Source organism: Crocuta crocuta, unplaced genomic scaffold (assembly GCF_008692635.1).
Source record: "Crocuta crocuta isolate KB4526 unplaced genomic scaffold, BGI_CrCroc_1.0 scaffold168, whole genome shotgun sequence".
In the NCBI taxonomy this organism is placed as follows: Eukaryota; Metazoa; Chordata; class Mammalia; order Carnivora; family Hyaenidae; genus Crocuta; species Crocuta crocuta.
Window position 1 is genome coordinate 6,978,611 of NW_027532591.1, and position 22,499 is coordinate 7,001,109.

At 50.0% G+C, this 22,499-nt stretch overlaps 1 protein-coding gene across 1 annotated transcript in view; it reads right to left on the reverse strand.

Moving 5' to 3' along the window:
• Positions 1 to 1,030: 1,030 nt before the first annotated feature.
• The window catches only part of USP24 (ubiquitin specific peptidase 24), a 107,742-nt gene continuing 86,273 nt past the window's right edge, over positions 1,031 to 22,499 (reverse strand). Inside the window, exons 56-67 of the mRNA XM_077779788.1 lie at positions 19,782 to 19,898; positions 19,007 to 19,099; positions 16,937 to 17,039; positions 15,233 to 15,354; positions 14,232 to 14,345; positions 12,291 to 12,356; positions 9,918 to 9,984; positions 8,714 to 8,792; positions 6,653 to 6,728; positions 6,164 to 6,250; positions 5,779 to 5,889; positions 1,031 to 3,760 (exon numbers count right to left, since the gene is read on the reverse strand). Of these exons, the coding sequence (XP_077635914.1) occupies positions 3,698 to 3,760; positions 5,779 to 5,889; positions 6,164 to 6,250; positions 6,653 to 6,728; positions 8,714 to 8,792; positions 9,918 to 9,984; positions 12,291 to 12,356; positions 14,232 to 14,345; positions 15,233 to 15,354; positions 16,937 to 17,039; positions 19,007 to 19,099; positions 19,782 to 19,898 (1,098 nt within the window). The 3' untranslated portion in view covers positions 1,031 to 3,697. The remainder of the gene's footprint in view (positions 3,761 to 5,778; positions 5,890 to 6,163; positions 6,251 to 6,652; positions 6,729 to 8,713; positions 8,793 to 9,917; positions 9,985 to 12,290; positions 12,357 to 14,231; positions 14,346 to 15,232; positions 15,355 to 16,936; positions 17,040 to 19,006; positions 19,100 to 19,781; positions 19,899 to 22,499) is intronic.

Sequence of the window (22,499 nt, forward strand, 5' to 3'; positions counted from 1 at the left end):
CCCCGCCCCACCCTTGGTAACTGGTACCTCTGTGGCATTCTCCATGCTCTCCCCTCCACGTCCACTGCCACGTGCTGGCTCCCTGTCTCCGCAGTTCCAGGCACAGAGTGTTTATGGAATAAGAGGAATGCCTGGTGCTTCCGTAACGAGCCCGTACTATGTCCGTGATCACTTTTCACGACTGGAAATCATGAACCGTCTCAGAACCTTCTAGTTTGCCAAGTATAGCGACCTCCCTCAACATGAGGCCTCCTAGCCTCTGTGAGGTTGGTAGGCGCAGCTGGCTTAAGCAAGGCCTGCCTCTAAGCAGCCCATATCATAGATGATGGGGAATCATCCTCCCAGACTGTATTTACTGACCATTTTGCACCACGGAAAGTGTTCGATACTGCCAGACGTGAAGAGCCTGCACCCAGGAAGGAATGGTGTCTCTCTCTCCCATGGGGACCTCGCCCTACCATCCAGAGTGGGGGGGGGGCCTCCCCGCCTTCGCCCGAGGGGGCGCGGAGCCAGGGGGCCGTTCGGTAGACCTCCACGCGGTGGCCGCTCCAGGACCGAGAAGAGGGCATCTCGGGTCTTGTGTGTGTTGGCAGGTGACCGGTGATCCCTGTGTGTGGGAAGGAAGGGGTGTGCCCACAGAAGGGCAAGGGGTAGAGCAGCGAACATCCCGGGGCGGGAGGGGGCCATGTGTGCACACACAGGACATCAGGAGTGAGGCAGAGACACCCGGGGTCTGGCAAGAAGCCCACCTTGACCAGGGTCGTGACTTATGCTGGGACCGCTTGGGGGACCTAAAAGCTACAGGGAGACATCTGTAGGCCATCGGCCTGGTTGGCAAATGAATCCTAAAACGATCAGGTTATCCAGAGGAAAGAACCGCAAAAGGCTCAGGAGACCCATTGCCCCTCATCATTAAAGGGGGGCCTTCTTCACATCATCAGCGTAAAGTCCCCCATGCAACCCCAGGCCACAGAACCAGGGCCACCCCCTCCCCACACTATGCGGAAAAAGGTTGGCCAGACTCCAACTCTACATTTTTGAAAAATTTATTTTATACCCTTAGAAGCTAAGAACTCTGCCACACTTGAACCAGATTTAGGATTCAGATTCTTCCCTAAGTTTATCTACTTCCTTTTGAAATTTTATAAACAAGATTTTGTACACAAGAGGTAGCAGAGGAAAATTCCAGTCTGCTTGTTCCAAGCTCAGAAGGTAACTGCACACACCTCAGTGTCAGCAGAGGGAGGGCGGGGGGCGGGGGGGCGGAGTCCGAGGACGGGATGCTCTGGGTCCTACAATTTCTTCTAGGTGCCAGTGACCACGTGAGGACTCCTGGAGAGGTCGCGGGCGAGACGCCTGCGGGGCTGCTCGCGGCTGTCCTTCCGGGGCGTCTCCAAGGGGTGCGGCGGGCACACTTCGGGGGGCCTCCCAAAGGGGAGCTTCTTGAGAACGCTCAGCATCGAGCCAGTTGTGCCATTCCTATTCGATGTGCAGACCATTTTGAAAGATTTATAAAAACATCTTCGTCCAAAAAATTGGCAGTAAAAATGACAACTCTTCCAAGGTAAGCCTGTCGTAATTGTCACTTTGTTGTACGTTAAAAAAAAAAAAGTCATCAGCAGGTTTGCAGACTGTAGCCGTTGGAAATCGAGTGGTTCCTGGCAAAGAGGAAGGGTGCTCACTGCAGCAATGACGCGGACAAACTGAGTGGTGTGTGGGACACACAACGGTGACGGCGATCCTGACGAAGCCTTCCGGTGAGGACAGCAGGTCCTGGGGGTGGCGGGGGTGTTGTTTCCATAGGAAATAAGGGACTAGAAGTGGCAATTTCACTCCTGAATTTGGGCTCCTGAGAGTGCAGTGGCCAGCGATGATATCCCAACACACATCATCACTGGCATTTCAAGGTCACGTCCTACACAGTCGTCGTGTGCAGATGGGGGCGGACAGAAGGCTTGAGGGAGGGTTCGGGAAGACAGTGGGACAGGGAGGCATGCGTATTCTCAGAATCGATTTCAAAACATCACATCTGAAGCCCCAAGGACAGCAAAGCCACAGAAAATCTGCCAACTGCTTCTGGCCCACTCTCTGAGGGCGCAGTTCTTCTCTTAACGCGGCCTCCGTCTGCGCAGCGCCCTTGACCATGGTCACCGTGAGGCTGCGGTGGGCTGTAGACACGGGTACCGACTGCAGCCGGGCCACACAGGCCCCTCAGCGTTCAGCAGCGAAGGGGCCAGGCGCTGAGGTGCATGGCAGCAAAGAGCCATCCTGTGCATGTCCATACAACTTGAAAGCCACCAAAAAGGCACTTTGGGGCTGGCCATGCCTCTTGGACTTGGCAAATCTAACCCGCAGGGGCGACCTGGCACTTCCTAAGCTTCCCTAGTTCTGTGCGTGGGGAGGTGAAAACAAGGCAGAGCACGTCGCTGAAGGTAAAACGTAACTCAAGGTATAAAACGCACAAAATCTATGAAGTATGTTGGCATATCCCCTCCTCCCCTCTGGGATCCAAATCTGAAAGGAGTGAATGGGGCTGCACTTGGGAAACACCAACGAAATGTTGTTCCATGACTTTATGGTCATTTCTGGGAAGGGAAATCTCATCTCTCTCTTCTCAGTGTCCATTAGTCATGTCGCAGAGAAACAAAACCTCAAATTCCTGCTCCGCATTAAAATTACTGCAGTGTTTTCTCAACTCAGACATTTAACTTCACATACAACTGGTGCCAGAGGGTTTCAGCAACTATGTTTTAAGCAAAAGCCAATGATTGCAGATCACATGATTTAAGACTGCAGTTTATTCAATATGTCTCCAAGCATTAGAAAGATGCTTTTGTAAAGTCAAACTCAGTAAGATTATAACTTAAAGTGCTTTTTATTTCGTGGTTTTCAAAATTTGGGGAAAAATTCCACAACCTCTTTCGTGATTGATATCAAAGAATGCACCCTGTACTTCTGAAGAACCCATTTTTTTAAATTGCTCTTTGCACCCTCAATTGTATCAGAAAAATACCTTAAAGAGCATAATTCATTTCCCAATTTTTGATCCTGGTAATATTTCATCACGGTCCAGCTTCACGCCCAGGGCTCTGATCCTGACCCGTCTGAGACTCTATACAAACAGGGAGACATATTAAATACAAAGGTCTGTGTAAACGGAGTTCTTCAACTACTATTTTACAGTGGAAAGAATCCTATCACCTACCTTTACATCATTTTCAATCTGATATTCCTATTCAATGTTACTGCAAGATTAAAAATTTGCCCCCGCATAGCTAAAGGCAGCTTGCTTTTTTTTTTTAAATATAAAATCCAAAGGGACTTGTCTTGTAGCACAAAGAGAACGCAATGGCCTGACCCTCACTCGCTCCTGTGTGTTTGTGGAACGAGAATGTCTGCCACCGGCTTGATTTCCCAGAATTTCCACAGGACCATGAACCCACATTTGGACTGTGCCCCAGGAAAGCTGGTCCGGAGGAAGGCCTCCTCCCACTGCCAAACAGCTCCCGAACCTTCTCCAGGGGCCAAGGGTGCCTTCTTTAAAAACACGTGCTCCTCTGGGATCACGGCAGGCTCTCCCAGTCCGAGCTTTGGGCTCGTCTAAGGGGCTCAAGGGTGAGAATCTGATTTCGGAAGGGCGATGAGCACCCCATCCTGGAGCTGGGACTCCTCACCGCGCGCCACGCATGGTGTGCCTCTAGGGGTCGACATCATCGAGGTCGCTTCTCAACTCGCCAATCATCATGGGTGACTCTGACCCCTTTGAAAAAGAGAAGGAAGTTAGAGCCAAGTTTCTCCATGCTGATGAAATTATTCATGTTCTGTAGTTTAAACGGGTCTGCATTTAACGACTTCTGTGTTTACCAAAGGGTAATAAAAACCAAACTGCAACACCCTGTGCTTGACGGTTCCTGATTGTGCAAAACTCAATGCTATGCTCTCATGTGGTCACCGGCCACCCAGTGCTGGCCTCAGGTCACCGTGTTCCTATACAACACGGCAGACCACGCTTGGGGAAGCCACGTGAGCCCCTCTGTGCCCAGGCCTGCGACGCACTGCCTGCCGGACAGCAAGAAGGTTCCGGCTCCTTCCTGAACCCTGCCTCTGTCACCTGCGATGCGGCCTTTGGCCCACAGGTGAACAGAGTTCTGAATGTCTGCTGTGTCCTGGGACGGTGGGGGCGGGGCAGGGAGCAGGCAGGGAGTCTCTGCAAAGTGAGTGGGGGAGGCCCCAGGCAAAAGGAAAAAGGGGATCAGATCAACTCCAAGAAACACAGGCCTCCAGAACTCAGAAGAGGGGAGAGAGGTAGGCAGGGGCCAAGTCAGGCAGGGTTGTGCTGAGGATTCTGGCTTTTATCCTAACAGCAATGGAGAGCCATCGAGGGAAGCAAGAGCGAGGTAGGGACACTCTCAGAGACCGAGGACACTCAGGTCCTTATGAGGACGGAACAGACACACGGAGAGGTTCAAGAGGGCAGCCTTGCAGGATCGGTGGGCAGACTGCAGCGTGCAAGGGATTGTCCGGGAAGACACCGGGACACAGGGCGCTGCTTGTGATAAGGACGCCAAGGATGCCAGCCCTGGGCGCAAGTGTCAGGCATGTCGGCTGCCAGGGGTCCTTGAGGGAAGGAGCTGGATGGCCCCGTCTGGCACCCAGGAGAATCATGGCCGCGGAGACAGAGAGAGGACAGGTGGAGGGGTTGGGGGAAAGCCAGGGGGGCGAGGCGCCGTGCCAGCCCCGGGGCGGGCGGGCGGGCAGCCGGCGAGGTCCCATGCTGCGGAGGGCTGCACTGCGGCCAGGCCTGACAGGGGAGGCCACCCGTCACCCTGCCTGCTGAGCCAGCCAAGGGGTCAGCCTGGAAAGTCCCAGGAGGAGCGAGAGAAGAAACCAGGTTCTGACGGTTCTGGGAGAAGGGGTGAGGGGGAAGAGGGAAGAAGACGGCTGTTTTTAAAGCACAGGTGAGATGAGAACAGAGTGTGTGGGAGCACTGCGGGAGGGACGTGCAGCGGAGGGGGTCCCAGTGGCTGTGGGACCACGTGTGGGTCGCACGCTCCTGGGGCCTGTAAGCCCCGCGGCCGCTCCTACAGCGTTCGTCCTCTGTGCAAGCAGAGCAGGTGATGAGGTCGACTGCTGGGTCACACCTTGTCACCCTGCTGAGCCTCCGCGTCCCTTCTGTGAGGTCAGGGTAATAGGGACCTCACCAGGTTGTCGCGAGGACGCGGAAGACTAAAACACATGGCACGCACGACATCAACAAGCTTCGCTGAGTGAGGCCTCTGTGCCCAGCGCTGCGATGGGACCAGGGAGGGGACCCCAGGGAGGGGACCGCCCTTGCACAGGGTCATACAGGCTGCGAGAGGCCACAACGCCATCAGCACCTTCCCACCGGCTTCACTGGGGAGTGCGCCAGAAATATTTCTTTCCTTTTCCTACCACAGCAATTGGTACTGAAAGTGTTTTGTTTTTTTTTTTAAAGTAAACTTATAATTACTCTGACTGCCTTGACAAGTAGGTGTTTCGATGGCCCTTCCTTTCAAGGGTCTGTGNTGCGGTGAGCCAGCTGGGACGAAGGCGGCTGCGGCCCGGCTGCATGAGGGGCCACCCTGGAGGCGGTCACCCCACCAGTGGGCCTGCGGTCCTGTCCCCTGCAACGCTGTTCCGCCCTGGGATCAGCAGGTGTGGGGGTAGGGGCTCCTTTGTTCTCGAGTATGGAAATTCTTTCTGGAAAGCCTCAGAGCGGAGCTGCCCTTTCCCAGGGGCCGTGGGCCGCGGCCGTACCTGCTGTAAATGCCGCTCCCCGTTCTCGTTTGCGGGGCTGCTCTCCGAGCCGTTGCTGCTCCCGGACTGCTCCTTCTCGTTCAGCAGGGCCGTGGCGTAGGCCAGCGTGTCCTGTGACAGATGTCAGCGCGAGAGTGGGGTCAGGGTGTGCGGCGCCGCGACACGGGGCCGTGCGCTTGGCCTCCAGGCACTGCCCCCGCAGCAGCTGCCAGGACCCGCCCCTGCGGCACCGAATCCGCCAGTGCATGACAAGCTGTGTCTTCACGGAAACTCACTCCTGTCCTTGCTCACTCCCAGCCGCGCCTCTCATCTCGCTGAGGCTGCGGTGTCTGACACGCTGAAAACCCGGCCTATGGGTTCCAGGCCACACAAAGCCACACCTCACCTGAGCTGAAATCGTCCGCTGGAAGGTTTTTCCAGTTGATGTTTCGTTAGACACGTTACTCTGTGGTGTCCAATAATGTTCTGACATCTGAGACGGAAAGTCAAAGATGACGTGAGACACAGATAAACCCACGATGGTCCGCCATGTCCCCCATGAGACATGTGAATATAAACCTCAGCAGAGCACACAGACCACCCCAATCTAACACACCAGGAGGCGCTTTCTCGGAGGGTCTCATGTCCACTCGCAAGAGCTCAGGGAGGCACTATGTGTCACAGAATCACCCCTGCTCTCCGACCCGTACAGTTAAGATGCCGTATTAAGTAAGACATGAACTTCATGTGTAATGACAGGTACCGGCTGTACTGGAAAACGTTTGGAGTTTGGCCGTAACTCTAAGGCCAGTCTCCCCATAAAGAGGTTTCTCTTGGTAAGATGCGCTGTTACTGATTCCTATGTGATAGCCAGGAAAGTTCAAAGGGCAATTACCTTCTTCTGTAGCCACTGGACAGCCCAGCTCCAGTGGTGCGAGTTCTCCTTGAAGTACTCCTTAGCGGCAGGACACCTGGTGATTGGGGAACGGTATCAGCCAAGGGCTTCCTTTCAGGTATACTTGTTTAATCCCCTTTGATTCTGAGACACAAACGCTACTTTCACTAACGTTCCGTTGTCATTATATTCAGGTTTTTACTTGCTTTTGATTCGGATACATTCATGTGTTTAAACTTCAAAAGGCAAAAGAAGGTAAACACATAGCGAAAGGTCTCTGATCTATGACTAGTTCATCTACTCTGTTCTATAAAATTCAAAGACGGAAACTAAAAAACGAACAAAAAATGCCACAACACACTGTACATTTAATTATAGAAATGATTCTTTAAAGAATCAAAACTAGTCTTTACATTTTTGTGATGTGAATGATATTCTGGGAAAAACAACTTAAAGTATGGTCTAGAGGCTCCCCCCCACCTGCAGTTTTATTTGTCCATTTAGAAAGCTGCCCTTCACATTTGAAGACTGTACTGACGGCGATCCTGTGGGTATGGCTTGGAGGTTCTGTGAGGGCCACGGGAGCGTGTATGAAGACACTGCTATCTGGACGAGGTACCTGCCGGCATCAGACATACATGTGGCCCCAGCACTATCCGGAAATGCCGCTTAGGCAAATACCTATTACATCATGCTGCCAGTAGCAAGCCTAACTAACGAACCCACACCTGTGATGGGGTGACCTCTCTCCACAAGGCCATATGGCCAGGAAAATGCACGTTCACCCATTATTTCACCAGAGCTCTCATTTAATCTGTGCAGGACACGCAAATGCAGCATGAAACCGGGAGATTTCTCATCCTTATTCAGGTATAAATCCAAGGACGGCAGTGCCCATGCTTAAGAATCAATAAACATCTGGAGCACAATAAATGAAGACCCAGCGGCGGCGGTATAGTGTGCTCAGTAACCCTGGTTATCATACAGTCACTCTGGCTTTCTGTTGGCCCACGTCCCACATGGGGAGCTGAAGCAGCACACCCCTAAGGTCCCTTCTACCACTGACAACCTTGGTTTTCCAGGTGTCTATCGACTGCTATGTGGACAAAACGTGGCAGAGCTGCACGATAGAGTATTACTGGGCCTTAAAAAAGGAAGGGGACTCTGGCACAGGCTGCAACATGGACAGACCTTAGCACAGCACACTACGTGCAGTCAGCCAGTCACAACGAGGGCCGACACTGCAGGACCCCCCTACACAAGGCACCCAGAGTGGTCAGATTCAGAGAGAAAGCAGAATGGGGGCTGCTGGGGGGAGAACGGAGGTTACTGCTTAGTTGGTACGGAGTTTCTGTTCGGGAAGATTACAAAGTTCTGGAGATGAGTGGTAGCAACGGCTACATGACAGTGTGAACCCACTTAATGCCACGGATTTGTACACCTAAAGATGGTTAAAATGATACATTTTATTTTGTGTGTATCCTACCACAACTAAACAATAAGAGAAAAGACACTTTGCCGCGAAGCCCATCGGCCTGGCTCAAGCCCTAGTCTGGATGCAGGCACACCACCTAATCACCCATGACACGGGGCTAGCAGTATCTCACCTCACGGAGTTGTAATGAGAGTAAGGCCAAGCACTCGGCACTGTGCCTGGGTTCCTAAGTGTAAACACCTAGAATATGCTTCTGTCTCTTGAGAGGCTGTTTTGAAAGAGGGGATCTAGAACCTGACGGAGACGGCAGTGACCTTACATCACTGCAAGCTAGCTCACGCCAAAGTGCAGGGACTCTTGTTAACATCCCCAAATCTGCCCTGATTCCTGCCTTCCCTGCATGAGGCCTGCTGGTTCAGCTTTTTCTTGGATTCCAGAAGATGTGCTGCTCTTCTGACATCCCCTCACCTCCCCTCGAGAGCATGTGAGTCGGTTTCGGAACGATCCCGGCAAGCATGCCGAGTCAGGCTCTCTAGGGACTAAAGCGAGGGAGCGGTTTTTTCTGGCCACATACAACTTGTCACTGAAAACACCGTCTCCTCCCTGCATTTTGAGTCGATACTTACTTTTGAGCAAGAGTTACAAGAAATTTGACACACTGGTAGCAGCGACTGCTGTCCACATGGTTACTGTGGTGCATCAGAGCTGTGGGGAGAGAACAGGAAATTGTGACACGGAAGCAGGGCACTGAAGGTGGGTCCCCACACCACCACCTTTTGTTCTGACCATTTGCAGCCCAATGGTCTGATCAGCAGACGGGGAGTGGACTATCAGCTTGGGGTGCGACTCAACAGGACTCCCCATCCACTGATGGGCAGAGACACCACTTTAAAGAGTATTGAAGAAACCTATGTGGCGGTGCAGGGGTGACTTTTAGAAGAGGCAGAAGGAACTAAATCTCATACTGATGACTCACTTACAGATCTCCAAGCTTTGCTACACGGCAGGCTCCTGACAGAAGAGTGGTTACAAGCCTTTCATTTGATACATAGAAATATATGTCAGTTCGGTTCCATGTGCACCTCCCCCTCTGCACCTCGGGGACGCAAACGCAAGTAGCACTTGGTCCCTGCTCTTGAGGAGCGCATGGCCTGGCAGTTCCGGAGAGCCCGGGTGCCGCTCGGTGGCCCTGAACATCACAGCTACACAACGTTTTAGCTTACATTTCTCTTCTGCAACAAAAGGCCTTAAATTTCTTGCTACAGAGCAAAATCTAAGAGGACTCAGATTCACTGGAAATACAGGTGGATGGTGGATATTGAAGAGGACTAGTTTTAACCACACTTTTTCTAAGAAACAGCTCATTAAAGCCACTTGAGCCTTCTGAAAGAACTCTTATGAGTGGGTTAAGAGACCTGGGTGCATCCACACCACAGGTAAAAAACACTATTTCATGAGCAGACAACACCCTGAGCTGCAGGTTGTAGTTTCTCCCTCCCAGATGGCTGCAGAGTGGCATGAAAGACTTCTGGCATCAGAGAGTAGCCTTCAGCTTGTTGAGAAAAGTCACAGCATCCCTGACTGATCTGACTGGAGAACAGGACCCAAAGCTGCACCTTGCTGACTAAGGAGGGAGGCGGTGCCGGGTGATGGGATGCTCTGGCCTCATGTCTGCTGACGGGACGCAGAGCCCACGGCCCCACCAGGCTTCTCCGGGGCCGTGGCTGGCCCGTGGTGCCGGGGCAGACCCATTGGGGAGGGGGCCAGCCGCAACAACAGGCGCTCTGCCGCCCAGCTGCACACATTTCTCAGCAAGGCCAGGCTACTTACCTAATAATCCATTTTCCGTCTCAAACACGAATTTGACTCGCTCCACCTGTATGGGATCTTCGATGACCTGTGACCGGAAGGAGACAAAGGCCAGTAAAGGAAAGAGGGTACTTGTGCCATGGCATCACTGGTGACTTTTAAAAAGAATTCTGTTCATGAGGTTAATTTAGTTCCTAACTTAACAAAACCCAATACAAACAATGTGCCACTGACATGTATTGACAGTTCTTCAGTTTTACTTTATTTATTTAGGTACAATCTACTCCCCCTGTGGGGCTCAAACTCATGAGACCTCAAGGCACATGCTCTCCTGAATGAGTCAGCCAGGCGCCCCTTAAATTCTAAACAAAAGCTGAAAAACATCAGTAAGAGCTGCAGATCCATTCACCTCCTATGTGTTCTCACCAACCGCATGCACAGCTGTCTGCAGTAACTGAGTGGGCTGAGGGCGCGTACTGCAGGTCGCAGGGACAAGAGGCTTAGTGTCAGAACTGCTTACCAAAACCACGCGAAGCTTTGCTATGCTACAGGCCCTCCACGCTGCATGGAGGTTTAGGCCGAGCACACAGGGCCGGGTGTGTGTCCCGCTCGTGCCCGCACTGAATTACGCGCAGGGCAGTGAGCTAGGTGGCTTGTTCCTGAGCAGACCGACAGTATACTGCCCTACTCCTGAGAGGCGATGCTCTGCATGTTGTAACAGTGCTAGGGCTAAAAGGGAGGGAGAGGAGCAGAGACAGGCTTTTTATAAACGGCGTCCACATGTCTTTCCGTCGTGAGTAATGCTTCCTTGGTGGCCGCCCTGTGCGAGGCCTATGTGAAGTCTTAGGGACCTAGCGGGACCCTGGACTCCGTCTGCTCAGTGGGTGCGGGGCTAGCTAGGCTCCCGCCGGCTCACACCAGCCACCAAGGTCTACGGGCTCCTGCTCCTTGCCGCCTCCCCACCTCTCTGCAGCGCGGACCTTGTTATTTCACACTTGGGGGGCTGCCACCCATGCCCGTGCGGTCCTCTGGTTCCAACCCTGCTTCCTTCTTCAGGCAGTCCTTCCAAACGAGGGTCAGGGGGGCCTTTGTAAGCTCTGTCAGGTCACATCGCTCCTGTTAAAGCCTTCCCATGGCGCCAACGGTGACGGCAGGGGTGGCAAAGTGAAATGTCTACATGGCCACGACAACAGGAAACGGCCCAAGTGGGCTAGAAACGGCAGTAAGGAGCAGTGAGGACGGCGGGGCACTGGACAGCACGTGCCTCCTCAGAGCGGGGCGGGCTGCTAACTGCTCTAGGTGACTGACGCACGCAGAGAATGGGGCCAGAGGGCCACACGACCTGGCTTCTCAAGACAGGCCAGAACCCAGGGATGATGAGACAAAACAGCTGTGGGTCAAATGCAATAGGTGTCCAGGCAGAACCTGGCCACCAGCGTGCAAGCACGGGCCGACGGGACAAAGCCCACACACACCGGTTCCCGCAGCCTTTCATGATTCGGTCTGGGCTTTCCCGGCCCCCTGCCCTACTCCGTTCCCTGCGCTCCTGCTGATGCCACTTTCTTACAGTCCCCGCAAACAACCTCTGGTGGAGAGTGCGGGCTCTGGGCCGGTCGCTTGGCTCAAATCCTGACTCTGTCCCTTCCATTCAAGGGTGGCCTTGGGCAAATCTCTCCATGTCACTAAGCTGCAGTGTCTCCTAATAATGTACTTCACTGCTTAGAGCTCAGTTCTCCCCTGCATCCGGAATTGGAATGCATCCTACAGTGGATTATGTTCCAGTGGCTCGTAAGCAGGAGTTTCAGTAGCATGTGGACAATCAACGGGGTCTCAGACGTGAATGAACTGCAGAGCAGCAATTTACCTGACGGTTTTCCTGAGGTTTGAAGGAGACAGTATCTGTGCTTGGCACAGCCCCCCGCCCACCACTTCCATGCTCTCTGCACTGTCAACTAGGCGGGCTCCCCCACTCCACTGTGAGTTCCCACGAGGTAGTTTTCTTACCACTCACCTGCCAGTCAGTAATGACAAAAACATGACTGCCGTAAAGAGGACTCACTAAGTGCAGACCGAACGAGTCAAAACGATACAAGGACATGCGACTTCTGTTTACAAACACATGCGGACTAGAACCTTTTTGTTTTTTAATTTTTAGAAAAAGAGTGTGAGTAGAGGAGCAGGGCAGACAGAAAGAGAGAGAGAGAGAGAGAGAGAAGAAAAGGGAGAGCAGATTCCAGTTCAACAGAGCCTGACACGGGGCTCAATCTCAGAACTGTGGAGATCAGGACCTGAGCTGAAATCAAGAGTTGGGTGTACAATCGACAGAGCCACCCAGGTGCCCTGACTAGTGACCCTGACAAACACCACAGGAGAGCCTGAATGTTTTTCACTTACCAGTATCTCATGGAGGAGCTGGAACGTATTCTTTAACTCATGGGGTGGAGCTGTTTCTAGTTGGTTCTGAAATATTTTTTAAAAGCACAAAAATTCCAGTGAGTCTTCAGTGGAAAGCTCATCAGAGTGGCAAGCAACAGGCCTGGACGCAAGCTCTATCTATTCCACCCCTACCTGCTTGGCGCTGGGTAAGCTGTTCTCCTGGGCTAAGTGTGGGACTAAAGCAGTCTCTATGGACTGTACCACTCAAGACTGGGATACTTCGCTATGAAACAAGGAAGGAGAGAGGAAGAAAGGCAGAAAGGAGAAGAGACTTTTCAGTGAACAGGCCCAAATTCTGTTTCTATTTCATATACACGTCCTTTTGTGTTTTCCAGAACATATGCTCTGGGGTAAGGACAGCTTATGAAATAGAAACCTCACCAAGACACACTAAGTGAAGGGATCAAGGTTCCTAAAACTCACACCCTGCGGGGCACCTTGCCAGCCTCGTGCATGTGGACTGTGGGGAAGGACACTGGGTTACAACACTGCCCTTCCAGGTGCCAGGTCTGGAGCTAAGGAAGGGCTCCGCGTGTCACGCCTCGCTGAAATTTCACTCTGTTAAGTCCAGTCATACTTCCCTCCTACTTAACGGAGGAGGAAACTGCCTGAGGTCGCATAATCAGTAAAGAGTAAGAAGAGGAATTCAATCACCTCTGCTACAGGTCTCCACAGAAAAGGCTCAGGGCAAACACATTTGAGTACGAGACCGAGCACATAATGCACTGATCACCTGCTACTTTTTAACATTACAGGTGTCACCATTACTGCAAGAAGGTAAAAAGGGGGGCGAGGCAGAGATTCTGTGCGCAGAAACCAATATATATGGTAAAAATTCAAAGAAAGAGGCCTCAAAGGACACGGAGAAGGTGACAGGACTGCTCCCTGGAGTGGGGTGGAGAGAGGACGAGGCTGCTTGGACTCTGGCCTTATCTACAGGTTTTGATTTTTCACAAAGAAAATGCAGGCATGCAATATCCAGACAATTAAAAAATTAAAGATTAAAAACTAATAAAAATATGTGCTGGGTTAAAGGTTTTTCTAGTAACACCTAGAAAGGCAGTAAACAATACGGCTAAGAGCACAGCCCTGGAGTCAGACTGCGACGTTCAAATTCCCACTGTCCCACTTATTAGCTATGGGACACCGGGCAAGTTACTTACTCTGTGCCTCAGTTTCCTCAACTGTAAAATGGTAGTAATAGTAGTATTTATATCATAGGACCACTTGAGAATTAAATATGTAATTTTATAATATGCCTGGGACAGCGTTTGGTGCCCAGTTCAGTGCAACATACGTAAGAGTAATTACAATATTGATCAGAGCTTCCTAATGTATTATGTCACTATTTCAGAAGGTAAGAAAAACCTGCTTTTGATTTTTAAAATGTTGCCTGATGAAAAGGACCTGAAATTGGAACCCATCTTACACAATAATGGTCATCACAGCCTATGATTAACTATGAAGTATATTCTAAGTCCTTAACAACTGAGCCCAATGGAAACGCGCATCACTAGGAAGGGAATGGCTCAGGAAACGAAGGCACATGAGAGGATGAATATCCTCAAAGGTAACTTCATGAGATGGGAAAATACTTACTATGTCAAGTGAAAAAAACCACAAAATCCTAAAGACAGTAAAATTCCAATTATGGTAAAAAAAAAAAAATAGGCACAGAAAAGGGAAACCTAAGAGAATGTTCGTGGTGATTATCAATGAATGGGAAGACTCTGAGTTCTTTTTATTCTTTCTTTTGAAGAAAATGAGCCTAGAGTATTTAATGCTTAGAAGAAGTAACTAAGGTTATTAGAAGCAGCGCATGTGCTGGGAGCAAAGGCCCCTCTCCCTGCAGGTTGGGCGGCAGCCGCCAGCTCTGGCCGGGCCTTACGGGGGCCCTACCTTAACAAGGTGCAGCATGGTGAAGGAGAAGTGCTCGTTACAGAAGCAGCAGTATACCACCATCTCGATGAGCGCCAGGAGCGAGCCCGTCAGCTCTCGCAAAGCAAACATCACCTGGCGGGAGGGTATAAAAGGAGTACACTTTCTTAGGGCCCAGTTAACTGTCGAGATGTTGTTTCTGACTTTAGCTGAAAGGTACTCAGGGTTAAGATCTTCAACATCACCTCGAAATAGGCCTTCTTAACTGCGAGAGGCCTAAGTCCGTCTGAAAAAACATCTGCAAATGTGCGCCTTTCCCCGCCGGGAGTCATGTTCACCAGATTTTCAAACACAAAGGCCCCAAATGCATCGCCACCCCCAGCACTAAATTCGAAGAGTCACTGACAGATCCATAAATTAAACAGCGTTAAGCTGAGAAACAAGAGATACAGGGCACAGCACTGCTGACGTGACTAAACCACCAGGGTGGTGTACGGCTCACAGGTTTATGCATGTACGTCAAGTTTTGGAAGAGGGACCAGCAGACTAAATTCTCAGGCGTAGGCAGCCCTGGGTGGAAGGGGAAGGACGTGGGCTGCAGATGGGCCACACTGCGCGTGACGAGATGGGGGGCTGTGAGTAACCCACTTCCCCACTCCTGAGGTGTACCCAGAATGTGAGCTCCGGAGCTGGATGGAGTATGCCAGGACCAGAGACACACACAGAAGACTGGGGACAAAATCCCCCACTAATAACTGAGTAACTGATTGCTGAGAAGCACTGTTCCCGTTCTCCTGACACCTGGAGGGGACATTAGCTGGGCTGTACCCGGGGGGCCAATCCTCGCTTCTAGGAAGGACTGATAAAAATTCTCTTCAGCAGAGCATGTCTTTCTGACATAAACCCATGAAGAAACATTAATCTGAAAGAATCAACGTGCAAAATATCACAAAGGGTGTCTCTCCACAAACAGAAAATAATGAAAATAAAAAGAAAATGGTTCCAGAAGATCAAGTACTTACCTCTAACAGGTAAGGCTTCCCTTCAGATAAGAACAACAAGGCTTCTACTTCCTCATGGAGGGGCAGCAGCGGGCTGGACGGGGCGATGCTAATCGGTGGCCGTTGTTTAAATACACCAGGAGCTTTAGGGGACCAAGAAAAGCAAACCCACTTCACTTGATGTTATTTCATGAGACCATCTACGAGGTGAAGCGGTTCTCCTGAGGTTCACACGGGTGGCTGCTCGGTGCTTACTGCCTGCTCCCTCAGTCTAGCGGGGAAGCCGGGCGTGCAGACAGGAGAAAGAAAATGTTTACCTATTTCTCACAGTGTGTGCCCAAGTTGCCAGGGTGACTACTTAGATCTCCAGACTCCTAGCGATCCCACCCGAGACAATCTTTCAAAGAAGTAAAAATATAAATAGACGAAACAAAATGCTCAAATGCCTCTTGATGAGACACTGGACAAGACCCTTGTGGCTCAAACGAGTGCCCTCAAGTAACAGCCCACGCCACCTATGCTAAGCAGAACTGACCCGCCTGGAAGGGGTGAGTTGCCCCAGGCGCTAGAAAATAAGGACTCACGCTCTGATGTCCTTTTACAAACCTGTTTGAGCTCACAAATTAGGCAGGCTTGTCTTTTCAGGTGCATGAGTCAGAGGAAAGGAAACAAATCACCCTGCAACCATCTGAGGACTCCCCGGTGGTCCTCCAGGGAGTCAGGAAGCATTTCCAGATTGGAGAGATGCCCAGGGACTTCTACCAGATCTCCCCAGTCAGATGACAGGGATGCCGACTACACCTGCTGCCAGTCACAGGCTCGCGCTCACATACCCTCCCCGCACCCCTTCCCAGCGAGGCTCGCGCAAGCGCCAAGGGCCTGTCTGTGCTCTGGTTCTCCTTCCATGGAAGGGGCGAAGGGGCCCGGCCCTCCCAGGCTTGCTGAGGGGGTCACACACACCCCCAGAGCACACAGCACAGCACACAGAAAACACCGAATACTTCTCAGCTGTCCTGTTGTGTTACTATCGTCACTGCTGTTGGTGCCGTCCTGACAAGGTCTGGGAACAGTATGAAAAGGTGGTGCACACACAGGTTAGGGTACCGGATAAACACAGAGTGACCGGTGTCTCAGCTGCACTAAATGCGGACTGAGCTACTGGTTCCGGGGGACAGAACGGGAAGTACCAGCTACCTCTTATATCCAAACACACGTCCATGACATAACTTACATCTGATTCCTCTTCAGTTTTACAAAGTACTTTTAACATTTTATCTCATTAATCCTCATTACACCTGGGGAGCTATGCTTTTTATATTTCCACTTTGTATCGAGGACTGAAAATGTCGGGTGGCTTGGTCAAGTTCACACAGCTAGGAGACTCCAACCCACACTTGGCTATTTTCCCTACGAGATTAACTGTGCCAATTATGGTAATGGATACAATGAATGAATTCTGAATTGGCCTCTAACCCTAGAGTATTTTTTTAAAATACTTGTACACCCCTCCCCGCCAAATAAATGACTGACTTTCTCTTGTGACAAACTACTAAAGTGAAATTTAACATGCATTAAAACAAACAAAAAAATGAAGTATTCCTCAAATATCAAATAGCCAAACGAGAATAATATTCACTTAATTGCTAAGATTATTAGTCTCTGTGCATTACTGACAAATTCACTCTCTTCTTTCTTCTGCCGCATTAAAGATATACTAAAGCTCACCAACGTTCCTTTGGGAAGAGACATCTGAATGTAAAACAAGTAATGCCACTGTATTGTGAAGATTCCCAAATTCTCGTGCTTGTGCCGAACTCCACCGACGTATCTGGCGACAGTGAAAATAGACTGAGCATTAGTGTTCTGGTTAGAAATACTATGATAAAGAAGGGAAAGGATAGGCTGGTTCATGATATTTTGAGCCACAGTTCTTTCTTAGTGTCTGGTAGAAGAGATCAAAGTATAAGAAAAGTTGTGGGTTTTAAGCTAGCCTAAGAGTTTTTCTTGCTTATTGACCTACTGTGTTCTGAAACAGTTCCATTTATGTACTGAAGTCAGGTGCAGAACGCTGCTCACGTGCTGGTGATTTTCCTCTCTCTCTCAGGACGATGGGGAAAACCCGGGAGGCCGGAGAGCGGGAGCCTGGCCCTCTACTGCCAGTCACTGGGCTTGGTGGACGCCGGCAAGCTCTTTATCATGACAGCGCCTGACCTCTTTGTGGAATGGCAGAGATAACATACCTGCCCACTACGTGGTTGCGAGGACCAAATGAAACATTACAAGTGGAAATGTTCTCCTGGAGGGGCGGTGAGGATGGGGAGGGGGACGGACTAAATAGACAAGGGGCATTAAGGAAGACACCTGTGGGGAGGAGCACTGGGGATTATACACGGGGGACGAATTACTGGACTCTACTCCTGAAAGCATTATGTGCTAACTAACTGGGGTGTAAATTAAGAAAAAAAAATACGGAAATTAAAACCAGGAAACAAAACGTTTCCAATGTTGTATGTGCTCCATAAGGCAAAACAATATGAATTACATAGCACTAGGAACAAAATTGAATCTTATTTAAATTACAGTCAGGATCAATCAATCACCGGTGTCGATGGAGTCTGCTAGCAAAGTACAAGACCCTGTAAATTCCAGCCCGCGGATCCCGCTAAGGCGGCAGCGTTTGTTTGTACTGCTGGAGAGGGCAATGGGTGGCACAGCAGGAGGCAGATGAGGCGGGGCCCACATGTCTGTGTCCTCACGGAGAAGGACGCGTGCCTGTGCGACGCGCCACACAGCAGGGAAGGCAGAGCGGGGTCGGAACCCTGGAACCCTGGCTCCACAGTGCGTTAGCTGCGACCTCACGTGATTCACTGAGCTTCTCTGAGCTCTGATTCTTGCTTGACAGTGGGAGGAAAATGCTTATTTTACTGACCTGTAGCAGAGGTGTGGTGTGTAAAGTAAGCAGTGTGCTGGCACGGAACAGACACTCCTTAAACAGTGTCTATCACCAGTGCACACTCACCCTGTTCAGCTAAGTCCATCAAACAGAGAAATACAGTAATGGGAAAAACACACCAATACAGACACCCCACACAGGAGAGTCCTCTTTCTTAAATGTTTTTTTAATGTTTATTCATTTTTGAGAGACAGGTTGTGAGTGGGGGAGGGGCAGAGGGGGGGAGACACAAAATCTGAAACAGGCTTCAGGCTCTGAGCTGTCAGCACAGAGCCCAACGTGGGGCTCGAACTCATGAACCGTGAGATCATGACCCAGGCCAGAGTCAGACACTTAACCCGACTGAGCCCCTCAGGCGCCCTAGGGGAGTCTTCTTTTGCTATATTCAGCCCGATTTATCACAGCTTCCCTTTCATTGTCTGTGAGCATTATACCCACAGTATCACTCAGTGCATCACCGTTCAACTTCCCATTTGAACTTGGCCCTCGTGACCAGCACCACACTTACAACTCCCACTGGAATGGCCTTGCTCACAGTCCTGGGGGCAAGCGGAAGTCCCAATGCCACTATTTCCTAAAGGCCCCCGAGCCCCCTGCCCCCCGAGCCCATATCTCCTCCTAGCACACTTGTGACTGATACTCTACTTAGTCATGTCCAGGAGTTATCATCAGGCTAAGTTCTGAGGAGGCCGTAAAACAATGGAACTCCAAAGAATGTTAAAGGTTATGTAGTACTAGTATCTGACTCTTACGAAATGAAATATATTCATCACCTACAAAGAGAGACAACGTGGCGACAAAACCACAGCCATCGCACTGGGCCCTCAAGTAGATGGCGTTACCTGATTGTTTTGCCGGTTGGCCCCGAGGAGAAAGCTGGTCATGTGTCGCAGAGCTGAATGCCTCAGAAGAAGATCCCCAGCCCGAATACCTTGCTGTCACAAGATACCGAGAATGACAAGTTATAGGTCTATCCAGATAGAAATTTATATTAAAAACACAGTTAAATGAGAAGTTTTAAGGGGTCAATTTTGTTTGTTTTTGTTTTGCTTTTTACCATTTATTTTTGAGAAAGAAAGAGACAGATGCGAGCAGGGGAGGGGCAAAGAGAGACAGAGACACAGAATCTGAGGCAGGCTCCAGGCTCTGAGCTGTCAGCAATGAGTATGACATGGGGCTCGAACTCACAAACCGTGAGATCGTGACCTGAGCCGAGGTCCAACGCTTAACCAACTGAGCCACCCAGGCACCCCCAGGGTTCAGTAAGTTTTTGAATGCTATGATTTGCACACAGAAAGTACTGGTTAAAAATGTAGTTTAAAAGACTCTTGGGTTTCGACAACCTCATGCTGCTTCACCATGGCTGCCAGACGTGCAAGGAGGCTCTAGTCTTCAACCAAACTCCCCTACTATCAATGAGTAACTGTATCTACCTGTATCAGAATTCAGGCAAGTAACAGAATCCACAAATAAAGATTTTTAAGAAGAAACATTCGTAAAACCTTATCTTTGGATCCAATATTGACCAGTTTAAGGTTTTCCCATGTATAAAAAATTCCTTTAGACTAGAAATCTGCTATATAAAGAAAAGTTATTAGGAAAAAAAAAATCACTTACCTTTTGTACAAAAGTGTTGAACAGGAAAAAGTACTGAGCACAGTTTTTACAGTTTTCTGGGACATCCTTATCCAACAGAGCAAGTAGTACCTCCAGTAACTGATGAAGGCTTTTTAACTGGTTGAGGAAAGACGAAATCACGTAAAGAAAAAGAATATAAGCCAGACATTTGTAATGGGGTTAATCTGAAGGAAATCACCGCAAGAACAAAAGGAATGTCTGATTGATACATTCCAGTCTCAGATTCAGATGGATATATGCTTTGAGCAAAAACAGATCATCACTTTTTATCCTCCAGGGAAGGATTGGTACTGTAGAAACAATGAAGAGGAAAGCCTAGTCCTGTTCTCTAGGCTTCAGATTCAAGGGCGGGACTCATTGGCCTAATGGTCACATTTGTTACAGGGCCAATTTCTCTCTGTCTCTTAAAAAAAAAAGTGGGGGGAGCTTAGAGGAAACATCTCTGAATCCCCCCCTCCACTATGCTACTTCTTCACATAATCACAGATGCAAAGAATAAAAAACACAGACACAGGCATAGGGGCCGGAAATCAAGCCAATGGAGCAAAATGGGGAGCAACAGCCTGACAGAATGACAACGGTGATACCAACTCAACTGTGAACTTACTTGAAAGCCCGCGGACGCCTCATGGAAAGCTTTGAAAAACATTTTATTTGTTTAGAAACCATTTTGGTTATCACATCGCTTCTTCTTTCCCTCCCACCCCAACTGTTTTTGGACAAGTCCCTAGAAATTCATCTGTGACTGGAGAATTAAGACCAGCTTACTACGTCTGTTAGCTCATCTCCCCTCAAGACCGGTGCTCACGGGCTTCTGAAGTAGTCCCGCCCGGCCTGTCGCACTCGTCGTAAATACAGCAGAACCTACCATCCACATAGCACTTTGTTTTCAAAGTACTTTACGATACGAGGTGGGTGGCCGAGGCACCATTTCCATCATGGGGGGCGGAAAACAGATATAAAATAGGTCAGCTGGATGGCAAACCGACCTCACGGAGGCAATGGCTTCCATGCTTATGCCCTCCACCACTGCCTTCCCTTCCTACCACCTGCAGTCCTGCCTCTAGGGGCTGGTGGACTACTTACTAGGCCATGGCCTGACCCCATCTGGAGGGAGACTGCATGAATTCTGCTCTGGTCCTCTGTTTGGGTCGGTACACGGGAGGAAGGAGGACAGCAAGAAGGACAGATGTTAAGTATCTGAGAAAAGCCCCACGGGGGTACTTCAAGAGCAGTGGTATCCAAACTGTCCGTGGCGGCTCCCAATGACTGATTTTATCTATTCTGCATCCAGGTAAGGTGAGAAAAACGGTCCTGCTGTTTAAACTGACTGAAAACCAGTGCCTTAGAGTAGACCTTAGCTTCCCTGCAATTCCTGGAATTGAGCTATGGTCTTCTTCTAGATCCTCCCTAAAGGGCCTATTTGACCTTCTTGTTCACTCTTGCTGAGCAAAGCTCCTTAGGTTGCCTGGTCTAATGGTGAACTCTGGGTCAGGCAATGTTGAAGGAACTAAATGCCTGGGTACCAAGTACTGTACCTGGATTAGCATCTTTCTTCAAGGACTTGTGGGGTGCCTGGGTGGCTCAGTCGGTTAAGCGTCCGACTTTGGCATGGGTCATGATCTCATGGTTTGTGGGTTCGAGCTCCACGTTGGGCTCTGTGCTGACAGTGAGGAGCCTGTTTGGGTTTCTCTCTCTCCCCCTGTCTCTCTGCCCCTTCCCCACTTGCGCTCTCTCTCTCTCAAAATAAATAAACTTAAAACAATTTTTTATAATAAAAAAAAAACACGAAAGGACTTGCTCAAGGTGGAAGAGTAAAGCCAACGTCTGAATCTGAAGCAGCAACTCCTAAAATCTGCATTCCGTTCACTGAGACACACTGCCTCCAGCCAATGTCTACAAGGAGCCAATCAGATCTGAAACCAACATTTTTCAAAGTTTTCCATGTAGTGTCAGCTGTTTGAAATAGCAAACTTGAGAAGAAGGGCTCTATTTGCTAGGGCTTAATAACAGACTGAATAATAATCAGACTTACAGTATATGTCATTTATTTCCCTAAAACTTAAAATTTAGGGGGATATTTGAAATTTGAGGATAGTCATAAATACCCCGGTTTGTTTTAGCATGTGTGGAACTGTAAACCCGAAAATATGTGGCAGAAAAGAGAATCAGGAAGAAGAAATCCAGGAGAACAGGAACAAAGGTTAGGAGCAATGGAGGCTCCACTGAAGAAGCCAACCTGGCTGCTGCTCGGTCCTGGATGGGCGGAACAGTTTGGCCTGGCTGCCAGCCACAGGTTTGGATCGTGGAAACAGCGTGTTAGGGAAGAGACAAAGCCAAATGCAGCTCAGGATGTCTGTGTGCCTAGACTAGAGTCTCTGGACTCGGGTTAGTCTCAGCTCAGCGCAACTGAACACACAGTCTTGGGAGAAGACTCTGAGAAAGGAGCGCTCTAGAGAGAAAAGCCTGAAGCAGACCAGAGAAGACCCAAATCCTGAGGCTGTCCTGACTTCTGGGGTGCAAGGAGGTGAGGACAGCACACCTTCTACCCTGGCATTTATCAGAATGGCAGTCTGCGGGAGCTGCATTCTCTGCAAGAGCCGCATTCTCCGCAGCAGAATTACCAGACTCCAACCCTGGGCGCTCTCTCTCGCCATGGGCAATGTAAGACACTTGGTAAAAACAGAACATAGACGT